At 35.7% G+C, this 24,135-nt stretch overlaps 1 protein-coding gene across 2 annotated transcripts in view; it reads left to right on the forward strand.

Annotated features, from left to right (window-relative positions):
* The window catches only part of LOC148941692 (protein tramtrack, alpha isoform-like), a 96,794-nt gene that overhangs the window by 13,187 nt on the left and 59,472 nt on the right, over positions 1 to 24,135 (forward strand). For both annotated transcript variants that reach the window (XM_089104056.1, XM_089104055.1), the window contains exons 2-3: positions 7,453 to 7,708; positions 15,377 to 15,729. In XM_089104056.1, the coding sequence (XP_088960182.1) occupies positions 7,453 to 7,708; positions 15,377 to 15,729 (609 nt within the window). The remainder of the gene's footprint in view (positions 1 to 7,452; positions 7,709 to 15,376; positions 15,730 to 24,135) is intronic.

Consider the following 24,135-nt stretch of genomic DNA (forward strand, 5'->3'; position numbering starts at 1 on the left):
TCCTCAAAAACCTATTTTATATGTGGAAATCAACTACGTTGAACAAAATGGCTATATCACAATTTTTATTGGATGTGTTCGGGGGAAAGATGGGCGTGGGGGGGGGGGCTAGTGGCCTTCCAATCCTTTTGGACTATTAAAAAGGGCACTAGCCCTTTGAATTTCCATTCGAATGAGTCTTTTTTTTGGAGTTTCTACGACAACGCCTTCTATAAAAACCTTATATGCCCCCATGGCATAACTTAAAACCCTTGCCCTGAGGGTTGTGGGGGAGTTTCCTCCTCATAAACACATTTTCTATCTTGAAATCAACTAAGTTGAACAAAATGGCTATCTCAAAATTTTGATTGGATGTGTTTGGGGGAATGATGGGCTCAGGAGGGGGGCTAATTGCCCTCCAATCACTTATGAATATTCAAATGGTCACTAGCCCTTTGAATTTCTAATATAATGATCCTTTATAGAATTTTATAAGGCAAAGCCTTCATCAAAAACTTTATATACACACTGGGCATAAATGAAAATACTTGCTCCGATTGTTGTTGGGGAGTTTCATCCTCAAAAATATATTTTTTATTTGGAAATCAACTGCACTGAACAAAATGGCTCTCTCACAATTTTTATTGGATGTGTTTGGGGGAATGATGGCCGTGGGGGGGGGGAGGGGGCTAGTTGCCCTCCAATCACTTTCGACGATTAAAAAGGGCACTAGCCCTTTGAATTTCCAATCGAATGAGCCTGTTTTGAAGTGTCTACGACAACGCCTTCTATAAAAAACCTTATATGCCCCCAGGGCATAACTTAAAACCCTTGCCCTAAGGGTTGTGGGGGAATGTCCTCCTCAAAAGCACATTTTCTATCTGGAAATCAACTACGCTGAACAATATGGCTATCTCAAAATTTCAATTGGATGTGTTTGGGGAAATGATTGGCGTGAGTGGGGGGGGGCTAGTTGCCCTCCAATCACTTTCGATTATTAAAAAGGGCACTAGAACTCTCGATTTCTAATCGAATGAGCCCCTTTTGAAGTCTCAACGACGACCCCTTCTATATGAAGTGCCCTGCTTTAAAGAAAAAAAAAATAATAATAAACTGTACATTGTCAACATTGATCTTATATGCCCTCAGGGCATAACTTAAAACCCATGCCCTGAGGGTTGTGGGGGAGTGTCCTCCTCAAAAACATATTTTCTATTTGGAAATCAACTACGCTGAACAAAATGGCTATCTCAAAATTTTTATTGGATGTGTTTGGGGGAATGATGGGCGTGGGGGGGGGGGGGCTAGTTGCCCACCAATGACTTTCGACTATTAAAAAGGGCACTAGCCACTCCAATTTCTAATCGAATGAACCCCTTTAAAAGTTTCTATAACAGCACCTTTGATATAAAGGGCCCAGGTTGGGAGAAAAAAAAAAACAAAAAAAAAACAACACATTGTGCCCACATCGTTCTTTACTTAGGCAGCGCTAGCGCGCTGCCTATGATGAAGCCGGTTTCTGAGATGTAACCTAAGCCTAATTCTTGAGTGTGTTCCGTATTATCAACAAACCCCGTAAGACTTTAGCTAGAAGACTATTCAACGCGTTGTGGCCATTTCATTCTTTTTCTATCAGAATCGCGTCCTTTGTTTAATGTTCAACATATACGAGATGTACGAATTTGTATTTAAAACTTTATGGAAAAAAATATATATGTTTTTACTTTTATAACTTTAATAAATCAAATAGTATTTACTAAATATCATTTGGATTGCTAAATATCAGTATATGTAAATTAAACTGACAATGCACATTCATTTGTAATTTTTTTTTCTCACGAAAGTGCAAATTTTGTTCTGGCCATGGGAAGGCATAGGAGTTTTGAGCCCTACTCATGTTAATTTTTGCTCGTTTTGAGTTTGACTCAGTTATTTATTGTAATTTATCTTCGTTTTGAGTTTTTTTTATCGATGCTGATTTGTGGTAGTTTAACGTTTATTAGATTATTTGATTTTTGCTTATTTTTGGTTTAATGGAGTTCTGTACTTTTCATTGAAAAACTTATTTTGTGGAAAAAGTTTTTTTTAATTTCTGTTCGTATTATATTGACATGGTCTTTACAGGGAAAAACAAAATAATTCTTTAAACCTTTTCGTTTTTTTAAGACTTTATGGTTTGGCCTGCTATGTGTATGGTGGAGAAAAATTTTCAGCAATTTTTAACAACATACACCCTTTTAAAAATCTGGACACAAATAGCAGTGTTTGACTTTGTTTCATACCTCCTCTAGTTGACCTGAAATAGAAAAATACCATTGGCAAAAAAAAATCTGTTTACATTCCTTGATGTAAACAGATGTACATACTTACGCTATTTTGATATGGTTAAATTTTAGGAGCAGAAGTTGCCCCGAAAGTTTGAACATAATACCCTCAGTCGTTCTTGGGATACTGCTGAGATGCCTTATTGGGAATTAGCATAAACACAGTACATTTTGATTTAATCTTAAGGCAACTTTTAGTTTTTAAAGGTAATGCGCAAATGGGAGGGTGGGCGTGGGAGGGAGACTAGTTGCCGTCCAATTACTTTCGACTAATAAAAAGGGCATTAGCCCTTTCTATTTTCAATCGAATGAGTCCTTTTCGAAGTTCCTAAGACTACTCCTTCGATAAGAAGTGCCCTGGTCTAAAAAAAAAATAATACATTGTACCCACATCGATCTTTACTATAAAAATGTCGAGCCTTCCAATCACTTTTTACGATTAAAAAGGGCACTAGCCCTTTCAATTTCCAATCGAATGAGTCCTTATACAACGCGTTCTATAAACATCTTATATACCCCCAAGGCATAAATTACACCCCTTGCCCTGAGGGCTGTGAGGGGGTTGTCATCTACAAAGACCTAATTTCCAGAACTTTCAACTATGTTAAACAAAATGGCTATCTCAAAATTTTGATTGGATGTGTTTGGGAAAATGGTGGACGTGAGAGCGGCGTTAGTTGCTCTCCAATCATTTTCAACTATTTAAGGCACTAGCCCTTTCAATTTCCAATCGAATGAGCCCTTTTGAAGTTTCTGCGACAACGCTTTCAATAAAAGCCTTATAGCTTATAACCCTTCCCCTGAGGGATGGGGTTGTCATCCTCAAAGACCTAATTTCCAGAACTTTCAACTACGTTGAAAAATTGGCTGTCTCAAAACTGTGACTGGATGTGTTTGGGGAAATGGTGGGCGTGAGAGGGGGGGTAGTTACCCTCCAATAATTTCTTACTATTGAAAAGGGCACTAGCCCTTTCAATTTCCAATCGAATTATCCCTTTTTGAAGTTTTTATGACAGCACATTCTATGAAAAAAGTAAATGTCAGAGGGCATGATTTACAACCCTGGCCCTCAGGGTTGTGAGGTTGTCAAGCTCAAAGACATAATTTCCAGACCTTTCAACTACGTTGAACTGGCTATCTCAAAATTTTGATTGGAATTTGTTTGGGGAAATGGTGGGCGCGAGAGGGGGTTACTTGCCCTCCAATCACTTTCGACTATTAAAAAGAGCACTAGCCGTTTCAATTCCCAGTTGAATAATTCCTTTTTGAAATTTCTATGACAACGCTTTCTGTAAAATAAACTTTTATGCCCCCAGGGCATAACTTACAACCCTTGCCCTAAGGGCTGTGTGAGGGTTGTCATCCTCAGACCTAATTTCCAGAACATTCAACTACGTTGAACAAAATGGCTATTACAAAATTTTGATTGGATGTGTTTGTGGAAAAGGTGGGCATGAGAGGGGGGTTAATTGCCCTCCAATCACTTTCGACTATTAAAAAGGGCAATATCCCTTTGAATTTCCAATGGAACGGGCCTTTTTTGAAGTTTCCACGACAAAGCTTTCTATAAAAACCTTATATGCCCCTAGGGCATAACTTAAAACCCTTGCCCAGAGGGCTGTGGGGGAGTGTCCTCCTCAAAATATAATTTCTATCTGGAAATCAACTACGGTGAACAAAATGGCTATCTCAAAATTTTGATTGGATGTGTTTGGGGAAATGATGGGCGTGGAAGGGATGTTAGTTGCCTTCCAATCACTTTCGACTATTAAAAAGGGCACAAGTCACTTCAATTTCCAATCGAATGAGCTCTTTTCGAAGTTTCTACGACAACTCCTTCGATACGAAGTGCCCTGGTCTAAGACTAAGAAACCAAAAAATAATAATACATTGTACCAACGTCGTTCTTTACTTAGGCAGCGCTATTGGGCTACCTATGATAAGACAATGGAAAAATATAAAAAAAGGAAGTTTTTTCACTATTAATAATAAAAGCCCGAATATTTCGAACTCTTGTCGGGAAGCCTTTATCAAAGAAAAAAAAATCTATCATAAAATAAATTAAAACATATAAAGTAGTGGCGAAAATGCAAACGCTATACAAAACAAGAAAAACTCACATCTTCATAGAGTTCAGTAGGGAAATTCGGCTTTTTATATATCACAATTACATCATTGGTAATTAGTATTGTTTTCGCCTAGGTGGTGTAGAAATTGAAGGAATGTTCAGAAGTTTGATGTTACTGATAAAAAGTCGGATTAGAACTTGAAAGAAGTGGCTTGTTTGTAGTCGGGTCCCTATCATCCTCTTGTTCAGTTGGTTTGATGCATTCATTCTTTTAGAGTCGTCGTAGAAAGTGTTCCCTTTCTTTACACGTTTTTCCTTCATTCACACGTGTTTTTCACTTCCTTTAACGTGTTCCGTCCTTTATACGTTTTTCCCTCCTTTGTGTTACTCCGATACCGTGAATGTCCGAAATCTGGTTAATGTCGACATTCACCAATGAATGTTCGAATCTTCTTTTTCTCTGCTTGGATTCAATTAGCTTTGTGTGTCAGCTTTTTCAGTCTTATGCAACCTATGATGGTAAAAGTTAAAGTTAGGTTAAATTAGATTATGTTGGTTTAGGTTATGATAGGTTAGATTACGTTAGGTTAGGTTAAATTTGGGTTCTAATTATCAGAAATGAGTAAAAACCTAAGCTAATCCAACCTAACCAAACTTAATCTATTCTAACCTAGCCTGTCATCATCAAACCTTGCATTAAATTGAAAAAGTTGACTGGCAACGCTGATACCGTGAATGTCCGAAATCTGGTTAACGTCGACATTCACCAATGAATGCTCGAAACTTCTTTTTCTCTGCTTGGATTCAATTAGCTTTGCTTGTCAGCTCTTTCAGTCTTATGCAACCTATGATGGTAAAAGTTAAGGTTAGGTTAAATTAGATTATGTTGGTTTAGGTTAGGATAGGTTAGATTACGTTAGGCAAGGTTAGATTTGGTTATAAATATCAGAAATAGGTTAAAAACTTAATCTAAGCTAATCCAACCTAACCAAGCCTAATTTATTCTAAACTAATCTGTCATCATCAAACCTTTCATTGATTTGAAAAATTTGACTGGCAACGCTGACTAAATCCAAGGAGAAAAAAAGGCATTTCGGACATTCACCGCTGAATGTTGACATTCACCAATTTGTCGACATTCTCGGTAACAATTCCACTGCTCATGTTATATGATGAGTTTTAAATAATTTTTTGCTATTGATATTATCATTGAATATGATTTACTAGTTTTAACAAAAATTAAGTGGTTCGTTTGTTATTCGCAGGATTATTCTATTTGCAGAAGTTTTGTCAGACATAAACATCTTCTTCTGCATCATTTTAGTCTTATGAAATTAAATTTTAAAATAATTTCATTCAAGGGATTAATCCCTTCCCACCACATGCTTGATATCTCGCAGCGTTATGTGTGCCGCACAGTTCTGCCTCGTGTGCACAGTTCTGCCAAGCTTAGCATGTGCCACCTGATGTACGACATTCTGAAAATGGATTATCCCTTGGTGTCACTGTTTTATGCTTATCCTTGAAAATTGCTGTCTATTCCGGTTACAGATTTGGCTTCGTGGAAAGGTCTATTGACAGGAAAAAAAGAAAGCAATAAGTTTAAAACTTTTATTTTGAAATTTAGTACCTTTAGCTGTGGCAACGTTTCCCAAATTTTTTTTTTATTTTATCGCAGGCCCGCAGTATGTGTTTTTTTTTCTATTTTCCACTTTAAATCCTTTTTCGTTTAAATTTTTCCTTATGATGTCTTCCCGCCCCATTCAGGAACCACCCACTTTTGGTTGTTCACTAGATTATTGATCAGAAATCACTAGAATTATAATACTCTTTATCATCGTAATTAATAATTGTTTTGTTTCTTTACCGTGTTCTATACAGCCGCACCTACAGGAAGGGGGTTAAATTACCCCCTTAGATGTGGAAAAATACCTTTGAATTGATGTTTTGTTTTTTGTCAAGTGACCCTAACCCCTGGATACGGCCTTGTTATATATATATATATATATATATATATATATATATATATATATATATATATATATATATAATATATATATATATATATATATATATATATATATATATATATATATATATATATACATATATATATATATATATATATATATATATATATATATATATATATATATATATATATATATATATATATATATATATATATATATATATATATATATATATATATATATATATATATATATATATATATATATATATATATATATATATATATATATGGCATTTATATGGCACAATATAAGTGGCGAGAAAAGTATTTAAAAGTTGCATCGCTTTTTCTACAGTTTTTTTTTTACACTCTTTTTGACAGTCTTACCGTAAATTAATTAGTGATAGTTTTAAAGATTTCTTTCAGACCGGTATCTCATGAGATTTTGATTATATTTTAGAATTCTTTTTCACTAAAATTAAACATTTTTTTCGTTTGATTTCTGAAGAAAAAGTATCTGCAATCCGTATATTATATGAAAGCATATCCGAAAATTAGTCTTAAATACCGTACTGTCTAATCCTTTCCCCCTAAAATTAAGCATTTATTTCCTTTGATCTCGATGGAAAAGGGATCTTTATTCCGTAGATTATATGAAGGTATAGCCGAAAATAAGTTTTAACTGCCATTTTTAATCTCGAATTTATTTAGTAGTGTTTCTGTATGTAAATCTCCTTCAGCTTAGTTTGTATGGGTATCAATAAATTCATGTAATGTTTCAAAATATTTAAAAATTTCCGTTTAAAGTCGTTTTCACACATTGTTTTCTTATTATCAGTACATAGATCTTTTCCGATACTTATGATATATTTTAATTAAAGCTTTGCAAATTTAGTTCATTGAATGTAGCAAATTGTCACACAAATTAGCTACTTTTATCTGTCATGCTTGAAATTGTGGAACATACCCCTAAATGGGACAATTGCTTCTTTTTTAGATGTTTTTTTTTTATTTATAAATAACAAAGCTTCGTTTTTACACATATGTACTTAGTTTGATACACATATGTTTCTGTGCAGACACGTATTATTCTATATTTCTTATAGATGATTTTCGCTTCCCACAATTCGAAGCACCCGATAGTTATATTGAAAGATGTACATTATCAGGACATGAGAGCATTATTGGATTTTATGTACAGAGGTGAAGTTAGTGTGGACCAAGATAGATTACCTCAGTTTTTACATTTAGCCGAAACTCTCAGGATCCGTGGCTTAGCTGAAGTTGGTGATTATAGTCAACAGCCGGATAGTATATTTAAGTGTGAGTCGTCAATAGCAGATGCTGACCGAGTTCAAAAAGGTTAGTAATTAATGCAGAAAACAAGAGGTTATGGTTTATCTTGATTTTGACATTTTACTGACATTTTACCGAGTGTTACATTTTTTTACTGGTTTCTTTGTTTTAGTTTTCGCTTTATGTTTTGCTGAAGACCACTATTTGCTATATAGCCAAATAGACAGCCAAAATAGCCAAAAATACCCTTTCATTAAAAAATTTGAAAAGCCCCTCTCCCTACCTCTCTTCATTTTGGTGAATTAGTCCTACTGAACGTTGGCCGTAAATTGCTGATAAGTTTCTAATATGCCTCCACAGACGATTGTAAGTATTTTGCACAGACAATATAGTTCCACTTAGCTGAATTGCAATCGACAAAAATGCTTTTAACTACAACCCTAGAAACAACAATGACACGACAGCGATTTCCCTTCATAGCGGCCATAGCGACATAGCGGCCTTCATAGCGGCGACAGCGATTTCCCTTCATAGCGGCCATAGACCCGCTTGTCGTTTCCAGATCTATTTCATTATTTTAATACTGTGGTTAGAGTTGCAAAGTAAAAGGAAAAACACGGGCAGGTTTAGGATTCTGCAAATTACTGTACGATGACGCTGACCTAGACCCAATCGGTGGCTTCAAGATCAAGTTTGAAAGGCTAGTAATTTATTGAAACGTTTTACTTGTTTTTGCTAGATTTTGCTTTTGTGGCGTGTAGGGCGAATTTATATTTCAATTTTTAAAGGTTAGAGAGATAATTTTACATTGAAGGATTGACGATGGAGGACCTTGCCAAGATTAATCGGTAACTTATACAAAAGTAAGACAATCCTCATGAATGTTTCCAGCAGGGATTCAGTGGCCACAAACAGATTGCCCAGTATTAGAAACATCCATATTTTGTTAACAAGCATTGAAAAGGAAGGGGCTTGGCCTTCAGTATTTTGCCAGTGGATTCCTGGAAAAATTTTGTTGAGGATTCTGAATAATTGAAGAAACGTGGTATTTGCGACTGTCGAAAAATATTTCTTTAGACTTTGGCTTCCATGTCGCAAAAAAATAATTGGAACCTCATGCTATTTTGGACGGGTTCTGGTTCCTTGATGGGGATGGAACCAGAATGTTTCATACCCAGAAGAACAAGTTGTTGCATTCCGCAAAATTTTACAGTTTCAAAAAATGACTTCAGTTTTTGATGATTTTCTTCAACTTGCGTTTTCCTTGTCGCGTCTAAGTGATTGATGATGCTACTCTACCTGAAACAGAAGTGAAGTTGTCTGCGTTTAAAAACAGTTTTATGAAACTATGTATTGATGACTTGTCCAACATTCCATTGCACCCTTCCAGTTTCTAAAGGGTTTGCTGACAAGGTTGTCTATACGCTGATACCTTCGGCTGCTACTCTTGATAATAAAAGAGCATAGAATCTTGAATAGCGTAGTTCTTAGAAGGAGAATAAAACAATCAGATGAAACGAGTCAGCCAACTCGACTGAAGTTTTGACTTACATTTCTCAGATGCTTAAAAAGGGTATTAGGCATCCGAGTCCAAGGGCCTTGTTGCAGACGAAGTTTAAACATTGCATCAAATGTTGATGATTTATTCAAAAGGCGACCAATTCCATGTAGAATCGACGGAAAAGACTATGCAGATGTGTTCTGTTGACTGTCTGGAGGGTAGATGACTCGCTAGCATTAAAATCAGGGATCCGGCTTGCTTGGGTGCATAAAAAAACGTAAAGTTAAAATTTTTCTTCATTTCTCTATACTTCACAAAGAACTGACTGTGCAGCTAAATACTTCACAAAGAACTGACTGAGCGGCTAAATACTTCACAAAGAACTGACTGAGCAGCTAAATACTCCACAAAGAACTGACTGAGCAGCTAAATACTTCACAAAGAACTGACGGAGCAGCTAAATACTTCACAAAGAACTGACTGAGCAGCTAAATACTTCACAAAGAATTGGCGGAGCAGCTAAATACTTCACAAAGAACTGACTGAGCAGCTAAATACTTCACAAAGAACTGACTGAGCAGCTAATCTTATAACCTCTTCCTCTTTGCTCACAACAGTGCTCATAACTGACTGAGCTTCCTCTTTGCTCATAACTACGCTTGTAACCGCTAATCTTGTAACCTCTAAAGCTAATCTTGTAACATCTTGCTCTTTGCTCATAACAGTGCTCATAATTGAATGAGCTTCCTCTTTGCTCATAACTGTGCCTGGAGCGTAGTCTCATAGCCTAATAGGTTGCACATCACAGGCGTCTTCGACGGGGGGAGGGGTGACTCTTTGATCATCGAAAGTCAACTATCTCTGATTGTAAAAGTACCCTAGAGAAACACGCCCTCCAAGTAATAGCGTCACCTGACTGTTCTCATATTACAAATTGGCTATGTGTTAGTGATAAGTACCTACTATGTTATGTAAAATTAAGACTACTGGAGATAAATTGAATATTTCAAATATACTGAAGCATAAAAAAAATTCGAGAGTTCGACCAATAAATAATTTATTTATGTTATAGTAAAAGAAATGCTGATCGAACTATGTTCTAGACCAAATAATAAATCAATGATAAATCTTCTGAAGACAGTGAATAATAATATATAACATAAGTGAAAGGCACTGTCGTGTTCATTTTTATAAACTAAATTATGTTGTCATGAAAGCGTGAGTAATGATATCGATTAAATTACCTACGCTTACGTCACACAGTCATTACGTCATATAGATGACGTAGGTAGCATCGTAGCCCTTTGAGAGTAGGAAGGGGTGCTGTCCTGCTTTTACTTATGATGATTTCTGTTTATTTTAAGTTTGACTTGATTATTCATCTGCATCTATTCATATTGATATCGGTTGGTTTTACTTTTTATAACTTTATTTCTGCTCGTTTTAGGTTTTAATATTTTGGATTTAAGTATTTAATTATTTAGGTTTTAGTTATTTGTCTTTGAAAAACTTTTTTTTGGAAAATGCCTTTGCATTTTTTTTTTTCATCATCGAATCAGCATAGTTTTATTATGTGTTAATCGTACGAGTGTATATACAGCTTTTTGATATTTTCTGCTCGAGAACTACAATATTGGAATTCAATTTAAAACTTAAGTAAAATTTCAATACTCAGTCAAAATTTTTGCTCAGTCAATCAAAATAGTCTTTTGAAACAATTGTTCAGTAATCTTTTTACTGAAAAATTGAGGGCGGACGGAGAGGGGTGGTTTTTATTACACTGATCTAAAGTCTTGGTATGATTTAAGGTCTTCTATGCAGAGAAGCCGTCCTATAGGCACCCTTAAATTTAAACGTGCCTAATCCCATTTTTCTATGAACAGGAACTTTTTTATGTTCTGATTTGTTGTTACTTTTTATATGTTTGATCAAATTTATGTCCATGTCATTTATAAAAATACTTTCTGCTTTGTAAACTTTGAAGTACTAAGGCCATAAAAATAGAAGTATTTTTTGCCCCCCCCCTCCCCGCAGGTCTTAGGTCTGTTCATACCTGAAAGCCGCGATTTTCTGAGATTTTCTTTTCGTTGTTTTGAATTTATGAAGTTTTTAGTGTAGTATCGTATTTTTGTCAGTGTTCTTGTTGTTGAACCTTGTAAATGAATAATCAAAGCTAATTAGTGAAATTTGACTGCTTTTTCATCCGTAAAAGTTCAGTCTTATGTGCTGATTAAATAAAAGAAATTTTTTTTTCAACTGAAAGTAAGGAGCAACATTGAAACTTAAAACGAACAGAAATTATTACGTATTTGAGGGGGTTCGCCCCCTCGTCAATACTTCGCTGTTTTTTCATTTAATTTCTGATCGTTTTTTAAAATAATGCTGGGAAATCCGGCGCCCCTTTCATGGAAAATTCCCTCCCCCCATGGAAAGATCCTCCCACTTAATCTTCTCCCCCTGACCCCCCCTCACCCTAAAAAAATCCCCCTGAAAAAGTCTGTATACTTCCCAGGAACCAATACTATATAATGTATAAACAATGGGCAAAGTTCACAACTTGCAGCCCTTCCCCCGAGGACTGTGGGGGATTAAGTCATCCTCAAAGACATAGTTATTAGATTTTTCGACTATACTGAATAAAATGGCTATCTCAAAATTTTGATCGGGTGACCGGAAAAAAATGAGCGCGGGAGGGGACCTAGTTGCCCTTCAATTTTTTTATGACTTAAAAAGCCACTAGAACTTTTAATTTCCGTTCGAATGAGTCCTCTCGCGATATTCTAGGACCACTGGGTCGATACGATCACCCCTGAGAAGAAAAAAAAAAAATAAATAAACACGCATCCGTGATCTTTCATCTGGCAGAAAATACAAAATTCCACATTTTTGTAGATAGGACCTTAAAACCTCTACATCAGGGTTCTCTAATACGCTGAATCTGATGGTGTGATTTTCATTAAGATGCTATGACTTTTAGGGGGTGTTTCCCCATTTTTTGAAAATAAGCCAAATTTCTCAGGCTTGTAACTTTGGATGGGTAAGACCAAACTTGATGAAACTTAAATATTAGAAATCAGCATAAAAAATCCCGTTTTTAGAGTTTTGGTTACTGTTGAGCCGGGTCGCTCCTTACTTACAGTTCGTTACTACGAACTGCTTGATTTGCAAAGGTAACTACACCTTCAAGCAAAAATTAAGCCTGCGGTGTTTGGTACCATGGGTTTTTAGCTTATTTTCCGCGTATTTTCACTCCTGTTTCTTTTTTCAATTTGTCGCCCCGCTATTACGAAAACAGCATAACTGAATAATGAAGGGTCTTTTCCATTCAAAATAAAACTCCCGATTTTTTTTTTTTTTTTTTTTTTTTTTTTTTTTTTTTAAGAGATAGAGGTTGTGGAAGCTTCGACTTGCCAATGCAAACCATCAAATTTTGTTTCACTCTTCTGAGTTTATGTCTTCTTGTAAAATAATTTCTTTTTTTAAGTATGGTTTCTGTTAATGGAATCTTTAAAATAGCTGGTAACGAGAAAATTATTTTAGCTGAAGATACAATATACTTTTTTACAGTGTGCTTTTTTTATTATATTGTTACCTTATATCTTTTGTTAGAAACAAGTTTCTGTGTTGAAAAAAAAAAATGTAATTCTTGCGGTGGTATCAATCGCGAAAGGATGTTGCTAGTGTTGGGGGATGTCCCCGATCATACAGCACAACTATAAGGGGGTTTTATTATAAGGATACAGTATGACAACCGAATGTCAGTTGAAGAGGGCTATACAATTTGGGCAAGATCCTAATTTCAGTTTGAATATATTGGGGCACTTCTCCAGGGAGCTGCTGGCAAGTATGTGTCTAAGTTGTAATTTTAGTCTAATAATGTAGTTAGTGACTTGAAAATGCTTAAATACTGATTTTAGTCATTATATGTATCATATGTAAATATTATCATTTGTGTCATGTATCATTTTAGTCATCGAACTAAAGGAATTACATTTTTTTATGAATAATTCTCATCTGATCATTTAAAACTACCCTATAAACAAAGCGCTGAACGATAGTGAGTTTAAATAGGGGTTATATGCCTAAATTTTGGCAGTCAAAGGGGTGTGAGACTGCTGACGGGGCTTAGGTGAACCAGGTTCGCGTGTATTATTCTGCTCCTGGATTAGTATTTTCTTTTCTATGTTTCAACTGCTCTGATTTGAATCTTAGTCATAAATTTTTCTTCCGGTGCCATAATGTGCCTTAAAGGTCCCCGTGGGCACACATGTCGTTTGGGTATAATCTGATCAGTCAACATAAGATTTATTCTTCATTAGATACACATACAATATTACATTTTATTATTCTCCCAAATGCTCATTGGCCTGTACAAAGGGGGAAGACAAATGAGTTGCTTACTCAGAGATGAAAAGCAAAAGAAAATTTAAAATGATCACTTACTCACATACGATGGAGAAGAAAAGAAAATATGAATAAAATGAAAACTATACACACACAGAGACGACACACACACACAGACGACACAAACACAGAGACTACACACACACAGAGACGACACCTACACAGAGACGACACACACACGGAGACGACACAGACACAGATATGACACAAACACAAAGACGACACAAACATAGAGACGACACACGCACAGATACGACACATGCATAGAGACAACACACGCACAGAGACGACACACACAGAGACTATACACACACAGAGACGATACACACAAAGAGACGACACATACACAGAGGCGACACACACACAGAGGCGACTAGCACACAGAGACAAAACACACACAGAGACGACACATACTCAGAGGCGACTAACACACAGAGACGACACACACACAGAGACGACACACACAGAGACGACACATACACAGAGATGACACACACACAGAGACGATACACAGACAGAGGCGACTAACACAGAGACGAAACACACACAGAGATGTGTGCCAATTTTCCCAAATCAAGTGAAAATGACAGTGAAAACTGAAAAATGAGTCATATATTACTATAAAGGCACAAGATATAACTTGAATTGTGCAGGCTTATGTTAATGGTACTTGTTTAGGATCCAGTAAACACGCGATAAGTGAAATTTCGTCAATGCTGATGAAATAAAACAAAATAGGATGAAAATATAATAGTTCAGAAACAAAATTGGGCTATTTATTTGGACATTAGGGGTGGGTGGTGGGATGGTTGTAACGCATAGAATATATTAAATACGTAACCTAACCTAGGTACCTTTTTTTGCCCCTTCAACCCCCCAAAACTAAAGTTTAAATCTTTGTCACGGAGTGAGCAATACCTCACTATGCAGCGAAAACCTGTTTTTCATATAGCATCTTTGACATTTCGATGCAGTCTTCCCCGCGTGTTTAATGGATTCTAAACAAGTACCATCTTAATTTTGACATGATTTTTCTCAGAAAATTTCAGCGGGGATAGGGGGGGGGGCAACCTGAGGTCGGGGGGAACTTGGGGCTGGAGGTGGCGGTTGCACCCCTACCCCATAGCAAATTACGCCCCTGCCCAAATGATCGGTCGAAGAAGGAATGTAGGAAATTTTAGGGGAAATCTAAAAAAGCCTTGAGATTTTGGGTACGTGGTCCAAAAACAAAATTCTCTGTGTCTCTAAAACATTCTTGATTTCATTAATTTCGATTATTACTTTTTTATAATGAGGCTACTTTTTTATGACATTAATGACATTGCCATGATGACATTGCTTTTTTATGTTGTCATAGATTGCTGCAGTGGATCTTTTGGTGGGGAGCGGCTAAATATGAAGTAGAATTCTTAGTACGAAAGGCGGGAGGGGGGGAGAGTTCGATTCTTGGTGTGGCCGGTTATTTCATTTGGAACGGGGATCAGCGGCGTTACTATGCAAGTTCAGCCAGAGTCGACCCAGCCTTAAATGGGTACCTGGAAAAATCCAGGTAAGGTAATCAAGAAGGGTATACGAAAGCTGAGGATGGCTGGCCCCCAACCACTCCATTGTACTTCCTGGCTGAAGGGCCTTGAAACGGAGAGTAGCACCACCGGTTTGGACTTTAAGGGTCTAGTACCGTATATTTTTATCTATTTTTCTTTTTTTTTAGTCTATTGTAGGCCACTGTTTTTCTATCTATATTGACAAAAAAATTTGTAATGGTTAAGTCTTGTGGTTTAGAAAAAAAAATGCTCAAAAGAATATTTGTATTTAATTTACATTTTCAGGTCCCGCAGATAGCCAATACCCCGTTGCATATAGTCCTTACCAGCGTTATCAGTTAAACAGCCCATACCCGTCAGACTCCCTACAATCCCCGAATGATTTGCTCAAAAGACCCGGTAGCCCTTTTCAAAGCTATGGGTCGCGGAGGAAAAGAGGCCGACCTCCTAAAATTGGAGGTGGAGCGGAATATGCAGACCCAATGGATGTGTTGGATGTTAAAGTAGACTCCGGTTTTTCTGGAATAACTAATGTTTATCCACCGCGTCACAGCTCGACACCGTTAACACCCCAATCGACAGAGGGACAGGATGAGGAAAATTCAAGGGACTTGGTGAAAAATAGAACGCCTCCCGAGGTAAGTTTGTTTTCGTTTTTTTACAGCTAAATAACCTACGTGTTATTTAACAAACGGAACAACTAAAAAGTTTAGTGTAGTTGATTACATAATACAAGATTATTCACAAAACAGGGATTGTTTATAATTATGATCATTTCAATTTTAAATGTAATTCTAATTAATTTTAAAGATTGTTTTTTTTAATCTTAATTGTGACCATCCCTGACCATTTGAAATGACCGTATCCCCATTATCTCAATTTACTATGCGTGGATGGCCAATTTCATCCTTGAAGGTAATTAAATGAAAAATAACTTCTTTCTACTGAAAGCAAGGACCAATATTAAAACCTAAATCCAGCAAAAATTATTTGGTATATGAGGGGGGCTGCACTCTCCTCAATACCTCTCCAAGCTAAAATTTTTAAATAATTTTTAAAAAGGTTGTAATTCTAATTACTCGGTCCTTGTATTTCAGGAATTATTATTAAAGAATTGGGACTAAAGGTCTAACTTTAGCGTAAGGGGGGGGGGGGGGTTTGAGAAGGGAAGAGCCTCCCTCATATACGAAGAAATTATGTTCGTTTTAACTTTTAATGTTGCTCCTTACTTTCAGTAGAAAAACTTGTTTTTTAAAATTTAATTTTGGATCGTTTATCAAATAATCCTAGGAAATCCCCCGACGAAAATTTTTTCCATAGAATGTTCCTCCCACGTAAAATTACCCCCCCCCCCGGGGAATTACCCCTGGACAATTCCATCCTCGCTGCGAATTCACTCCAGAAAATTTCTTGTTTACTGTTTCATCTGAAAAATACTCTTTAGCATAATTCCGTTTTTACATTTTCCCCTGCTCTTCTGAATTTTTTTTCCCGGAGAATTCCCCCAGAGCATCTCCACATGTAAAATGGGGTCGCGAACGTGGAACTAAGACAAATAAAACAAATAAACTAATTTTGTATAGGAATTCTGGCAAATTCTCTTCATGTAAAATTTTTCCTGGAAAGTTCAACCCCGGATTCTTCCGTTCCAATGGGTACCCGTAGAACATCCACCCTCCTGAAAATTGTTAGTATAATTCCTTATACCAAATATTGTATGCAAACATTGGGCAAATTTCATAACTTGCGGCCCTTCCTCCGGGGGCTCTGGAGGGTTATGTCATTTCCAAAGACATAGTAATTGGAACTTTCAATAATACTGAACAAAATGGCTCAAAATTTAGATCAAACGACTTTGAATAAAAAAGGCGTGTGAGGGGGCTAGTTGCCCCCCCTCTCCCAATTTTTTCATTCACTAAAAAAGGCATTAGAACTTTAAATTTTCGTTTAAATGAGCCCTTTCTCAATTTTCTAGGACTATTGGTTCGATACAGTCACCTCTGGGAAGAGCAAAAAAAGAACAAAATTAACACGCTTCTGGGATCTTTCTTCTGGCAAAAAAAAAATACAATATTCCACATTTTTAAAAATGGGAGCTTGAAAACTCTACAGTAGGGTTCTCTGATACACTGAATCTGATGATGCAATTTTCAATTACATTCCTTGACTTTTGGGGGATGTTTCAACTCTTTTTCGAAAATTAGGCAACTTTTTTCAGGCTCGTAATTTTTGATGGTAAACATTAAACTTAATGCATTTTATATATTTCGAATCAGCCTGAAAAGCCAATTCTTTTGATGTACCTATTGTTACAAAAATTCTGTTCTATAGATTTTCAGTTACTATTGGGCCGACTCACTCCTTGCTTCCATATCGCCACTACGAACTTTATGGCAAGAAAGCTGAAACGTTACGTAGTTTTTACGTTTGTTAGTTGGCATACCTTCATGTGTGGTGTCTTAGTTTCATAATTCCTTTTGGGTACTATCCCATTATGCGGGCCTCTCTAAAAAGTCAAGTTTGGTTAATTCTAATGAAATAAAATAAAATAGGATGAATATATAATAGTTTAGTAACAAATTTGGGCTATATATTTGCACATTAGGGGGGGGGGGTAATTAGTCTGGTCTCTTTAGGTAGCAAATTACTTAGTAATATGATACTTTTTAGACTGAGAGATGCCCTAGACAAAGTTTTAAGAGAAGAACAGTGCGGTTTTAGAAAAGGTAGAGGATGTGTCGACCAAAGTTGCACTCTTAGATTAATAATTCAAAAGTGCCTGAGTTTTCAAACACCTTTGGTCATCAGTTTTATAGATTATAAGCAAGCGTTCGATTCTGTTGATAGAAGAGCCTTAGTAAAGGTTTTATCCTTGTATGGTATACCAGACAAATACATTAAAGTGATCAGTGCTATGTGCGAGAATAACACTGCTGTGGTTAAGGTAGGAAATGAGGTTAGAAGCTGGTTCTGTATTAAATCAGGAGTTAATTAGGGCTGTGTTCTATCCTCCTTTATATGGATTATTTTGATGGACTTTGTTTTAAGGAGCACGGGAAAGGCACTGGGAGACCACAGAATCAAACAGGGAGGAAAAAGTCTTCTGGACTTAAATTATGCTGATGATTTAAGCATCCTAGATGAAAGTGTGAGCAAAATGAATGAAGTTTTAGACGTTTTGCGAGTTCAGGGTGCTAGTATTGGTTTTGAAAATTAATGTTAGCAAGACTAAGTCACTAAGGCTAGAAATATGTGAAGATGAAAAGGTGACGCTGGGTAACGAAAAGATTTATCAGGTGGACAGCTTCACTTACCTTGGTAGTATTATTAGTAAAGATGGTGGGAGCAGTGAAGATGTTAAAACTAGAATAGCCAAGGCTCAAGGTGTTTTTTCACAGTTAAAAAAAAGTTTGGAAGAATAGGAAGATAAGGCTACAAACCAAGATTAGAATATTGGAAGCTACAGTGATGATGGTCAAATCTGGCTCTGAAGCATGGACGCTCCGAAAAGCGGATGAAGATTTGATAGATGTTTTCCAGAGAAATTGATTAAGGATTGTTCTGGGTACACGGAAGACTGACCGTATTTCAATCAATAGGCTATACGAAAAATGTGGTTCAATACCGCTCTCTAGGGCTATAATGAAAGAAAGGTTGAGGTGGTTAGGGCACGTTGTGCGGATGACAGATTGCCGAAGATTGTTTTTTTCGGCCAACCATCTAGGGCTAAACGGAAAGCAGGTCGTCCCCGTCTGGGGTGGAAAGACGTCATAAAGAAAGATTTAAAGGAAATGGGAACTTCTTGGGCGGGTGTAAAAAGGGAGGCTAAGAATAGATTGGGGGGAGGAGGAGCGTGCGTAGCTGTGTTGGCCTCAGGCGGCTTGGTGCTGCGGTGAGTTGTTAGTAGTAGTAGTAGTAGTTATTAAATACGTAACCTAACCTAACCTAGGTACCTTCCCCCCCCCCTAAACCCCCCCAAAAAACACAGTTAAATATCGTATACGCAATGGAAACTACACTATCATTGCCTAGTCTATAGCGGCAAACATGTCAAAAACGGGGTTTATCATTGCCTACTCTATAGTAGTTAACCCGAGAGGCCCGTATAATGGGATAGTACCCCCTTTCGTCCCCTCCCACTTTGTATTTGCTTTTATTATTTCTGTGCGGGGGGGGGGGGGGGGGTAATCAGGATATGGTGAAACAACCCTTTCTTCTGATGCCTAAATATTCTATTGGAAAATAAAACCAGCAAAAAAGAGAAAAAAATAGGATGAGGTTTGGCTGTCTTGTCCCCTAACAAAAATTTTTTTTTGTGTCCCCCACCTAATTAGTGATCTGGCTAGGCTAGTACAATCCTTATAAATTTCTTATGCACTTTTCCTCTTAAATTCCTTCCTATTGATTAAGCGATATTTATACGGATTTCTCGAGTGTTTCTTTAAGAACAATAAGATATGTTGAGAATTCTCATGGAATTTTGGCAAAGGGAAATCGTCTATTCACCCTTAGTTATTTTTACTCTCAGGTCCCTGGAACCTCGCCCTGGAACTGGGAACTGTTGCCCGCTCTCCCTATTTACATTGATCCTGTCTGCCTCTTAGGAAACTTGGGGCTAAGACTTTTCCCCCTGGTGGTAATTAAAGGGATAGGGAATTATTGATCCATTAGAGAATATTTGATTTTGAAACTTTTGCCTTTGTGTTGGACACTTGTACGGCTATCGTGAATTTAAATGGCAATAGGAAGCTTTTTAATAAAAATCAATAGTCATATTTCTAAAATTAATTGGTAGGTCGGGAACTATTGGAAATTTATGAATTTTAAACTTTGATTTTTGTTGACAATTAAAATAATTTAATAAAGATTGAATGTTACGAATTCATACATATGTATATAGAACATCCTCAAGTTTAGTAATACACAGAACGGGTAATGAGATAAATTTTCCAAGAACTTAAAATACCCCCCCCCCTCTTCTAATGCTAACACAGAAAATTAATTTAGAATGACCCAAGATAGTTATTAATATTTGAATATCGATATTTCGATTTGAATATAACGGTTTTCGGCATTTCAATTTAAGTTTGAATTACGCGGAAAGGTCTATTTTAATTTAATATTATACTATTGATACTGTTTTATAATATTATACTTTTATATAATATTATAATATTATACTGTTTTATTTTAATACTATTGTATTGAAGTTTGATATTTTAAGTTCCAGTAACGAGGGAAAGCCTTTAAAAAAGTGGTAATTTTATTCACAAAGTTTGATGCTATTTAGGTATAAGATTCAAATTTCGATTTCTGAAAAATTAAAAACGGAATAGGTTTACGGTTTCGGCTTTTGTAAAGTTTAAAACATTCCGTTTCGGAATTTGATGTGTAAATGTTGGTGTATTTTAGGTGCAAACTTCAATGAGTGAAACCAAAACTTTTAAATCTCTTCATTGAGAATCAAATAGTTCATGGTAACTAACTTTAAGTAAAGAGTGAGACGGACTAGTAGTAACCAATACTAAAAAATCGAGTTGATTCTAAAAAAGAATCGGGTTTTTATGCTGATTTCAAATATGTAAAATGCATTAGTTTAATGGCATGTATCAAAGGTTACGAGCCTGAGAAAAATTGCCGAATTTTCGAATAAGGGAGACCCTAAGAAGTCAAGTGATTATGATTAAAATCATGACATCATATTCAGCATGTCAGAGAACTCCATTGTAGAGGTTTCAAGCTCCCAGCCTAAAAAAGTGGATTTTTTTCCTCATAAGAAGAAAAGGTTTTTTTTTTCTTTTTTCGTTGTTTTTTTTCCTTTTTTTTTTGCCAGGAGTAATCGTCAGTGCTGCATCCAGGATTTTTTTTTTTGGGGGGGGGGAGGTGTTTTACACAAGAAATTTTTTTTTTTTGGAGGGGGGGGTACACAAAAAAACCTCAGAAAACACTTAGAAAATTTGTTTATATCCATTTTTGTTACATTTTTAGGAGTCAGACACTCATTTCGAGGGGGGGTCTAACCCTTTACCTAAAAATTAAACAAGAAAAAAATAAAATAAACACTTTTATATATATATATATATATATATATATATATATATATATATATATATATATATACATATATATATATATATAACACAAAATTCTACAGCGAACGGGTTTTAATTTTTATAAAGCAGTGAATACAATAAAATAAAATAAACACTTAATTAAACAAACATACTCTGAATATTTCGGCCCCACGTCCGGGAGCCTTTCTCAACGGGAAAAAAAGGAGGAGGCGAGTTTGAATCATTATAGACATTCGATTTTGTTTATACGCCAGTACATGGAAGTGTTTATTTAATATATGAGTTTTGTTTCCTATTTATTTATAATTTTTCTTTTGTTTTTATGTGTTTAGTATGTTTTATTTTGATTTAAGTTAAGTTTTTTAAAAAGAACATTTTTTGTTTCATTTTCTCTTTTTTTTTCGTTGAGAAAGGCTCCCGGACGTGGGGCCGAAATATTCGGAGTATGTTTGTTTAATTAAGTGTTTATTTTATTTTATTGTATTCACTGCTTTATAAAAATTAAAACAAGTTTTTCTTATTTAATTTTTCGTAAATGGAAAAGCAGTGTAGTCTAAGAAATTATTAACCCCTTACCTCATCCCTGGATACGGCCTTGGTGATCATATCGGACCAGTGTTACTAGAAAATAGGGGAGTGCCCACTCGAACACTAATCAAAAGTTCTAGTTCCTTTTTTAGGTAGCCAAAAAAATCGTTCAACAGAAAAGTGGCGTTTTCTACCATTTTGTGATACAAAGCTGATTTGCCCAGCTTCCATGAGAACACCCCTATAAAAAAAGGTTCAAAGAATGCACTTTGAAAACCGGGGGAATGGTGAACCTGTAAATAATTTGCAGGTCCTCTTTCTATTAGGAGGGGCAACTCCTATTAGGAGATATGGGCATATTTATTATAAATATTTATATTTAAATATTAATTATTTTAGATTATATTACTATTTTTATTATATTATATTATATTTTTTATATAATATTATTATTTAATTATAATATTATTTTATATAATATAATATTCTAAGATAATTTTATTATATTATTATTTTTTATTACATTATATATTATTTAAATATTAATTATTAATATTTAGATATTTATATATAAATATTTATATTGGCATATTTATTATAAATACTTATATTTAAATATTAATTATTTTTTATTATATTATTATTTTTATTATATTATATTATATATCATTTAAATATTAATTATTAATATTTAAATATTAATATTATAAATATTTATATATGAATATTTATATGGGCATATTTTCTCAGGGATAGTGATCAGTCTTGAAGCCTTGTTTTAAACTTGAATAAGTATTAAACTTGAATGGGGGGGGGGGGGGGCAAATAGCAGTCCTCATTCACATTTTTACAAAGCCTTGAATCAAACAGCAAATAGTAACAAGCTGTAAGTAAAGAGTGACGCTTGTCATTGGAAACCAAAACTCTAAAAAAGGGAGTTTTTATCGTTCCCTAATAATGGAACAACGAAATAAATTATTCATGCTGATTCTTAATATGCAAATGTATTAATTTTAAAGTTGCTCATTAAAACTATTAGCACATGAAAATTTACATAATTTTAGGAATACGAGTCAAACTCTTTCCAAAAGGGTGAGATCTTGATGGAAGTTAAAAAATAAAATTCCCGAGAGCTCTAAAGGCAGTATCTGCAAAATTTCTCTCTTTTCACATGAAGTGGATGAATATTCAGATGATTATCTCCCTGATCTTTCTTCATTAGAAAAAAAACGTGTGTAAGGCAAACGTATATGAGGTTGACTTGAGGTATATGAGGTTGACTATCCCACGCCTCAACTCCTCCCTTCTTTTATACCAATGCTTAAAGAAAGGCTGCTTAAATACAAGGGCTACTTAATTTGAATGAGTTTTTTTTAAGCGCTGTAAAATTTTAGCTCAAACAGCGAGGGATTGAAAATGGGGACGCCCCCCCCCCCCCTCATTTGCGGACTGATCTCTGCTCGTTTTAAGCTTTAATGTCACTCTTTTCTTTCATTTGAAAAAACTCGTTTTATACTGGATTATGACATGAAAAGCTTGCCCGTCGCTCGTTGCTCTGACTTACTTAGACTTAGGTCTTCCCACGCCGGCTGGCGCATAAGGCGACAACGGCGCCTCTCCATGACGACCTCTCTTGTGCTTTTGACCAAAGTTCTTCTAGCGATAATCTAAAAAACGCAGCATCCTTCTCAAGGCATTGGCCTAGTGTTGCCTTCTGTTGCCCACGTCTTCTGATGCCAGAAGGAACCCAACAACACATATCATGGGGTCGGCTCTGATGTCAAAAGAAAAGAAATCCAAAGAAAATTCCACTGATGAAAACTCCCCGCAAATGAAAATTCCTCCTACGGAAGATCCCCCGAAAATTATTCCACGCGAACCCCTCAAAAAAAGCTAAGACAGATAGTCTGAGCGAGCGGCAAAGCTGGGACAAGCCTTTTCAGAATCGTATAAAAATGATGTCATCTCGGTTGTTGATAGATAGTCTATCATCCATCCATCTTAAGGCAGAACTAAGGTTGATAGGCATGGAGTAAGGGTAATTCAAATAGTGTATCAGTTATATGAGTCATTTGAAGGCAAAGGGAGGCCCCAAATAAAATGCTTTCTAAAATTTATGACTGACCATGTCCGCAGGACTTTGAAGCAAGTCCTTTTGACTTTTTCTTAGCGTTACGTTATAATTTTCCAGAAAAATCCGCTTTATTTTTTTATAACCTGGAAGATACGGGGGATTCTGTTTTTGCCATAAAAGATTTCACCTTAAAAAGCGGAAATTACACTATCATGTCTATAGCAGTGTCTTTTGGAGGCTTAGACCCCTCTTACAAAGTTAATTTGGATGTAATTTTTCTGAAAAGATTTCTTCTACATTTCAAGCTAAGTTTTCTCGGAAGATGGTCTGCAAGAAAAAAAAGTCCCTCTGTCAGAAAAAAAGTCCCC

This window comes from Artemia sp. Qi Xiang Cuo, chromosome 18 (assembly GCF_049724085.1).
Source record: "Artemia sp. Qi Xiang Cuo chromosome 18, ASM4972408v1, whole genome shotgun sequence".
Classification (NCBI taxonomy): Eukaryota; Metazoa; Arthropoda; class Branchiopoda; order Anostraca; family Artemiidae; genus Artemia; species Artemia sp. Qi Xiang Cuo.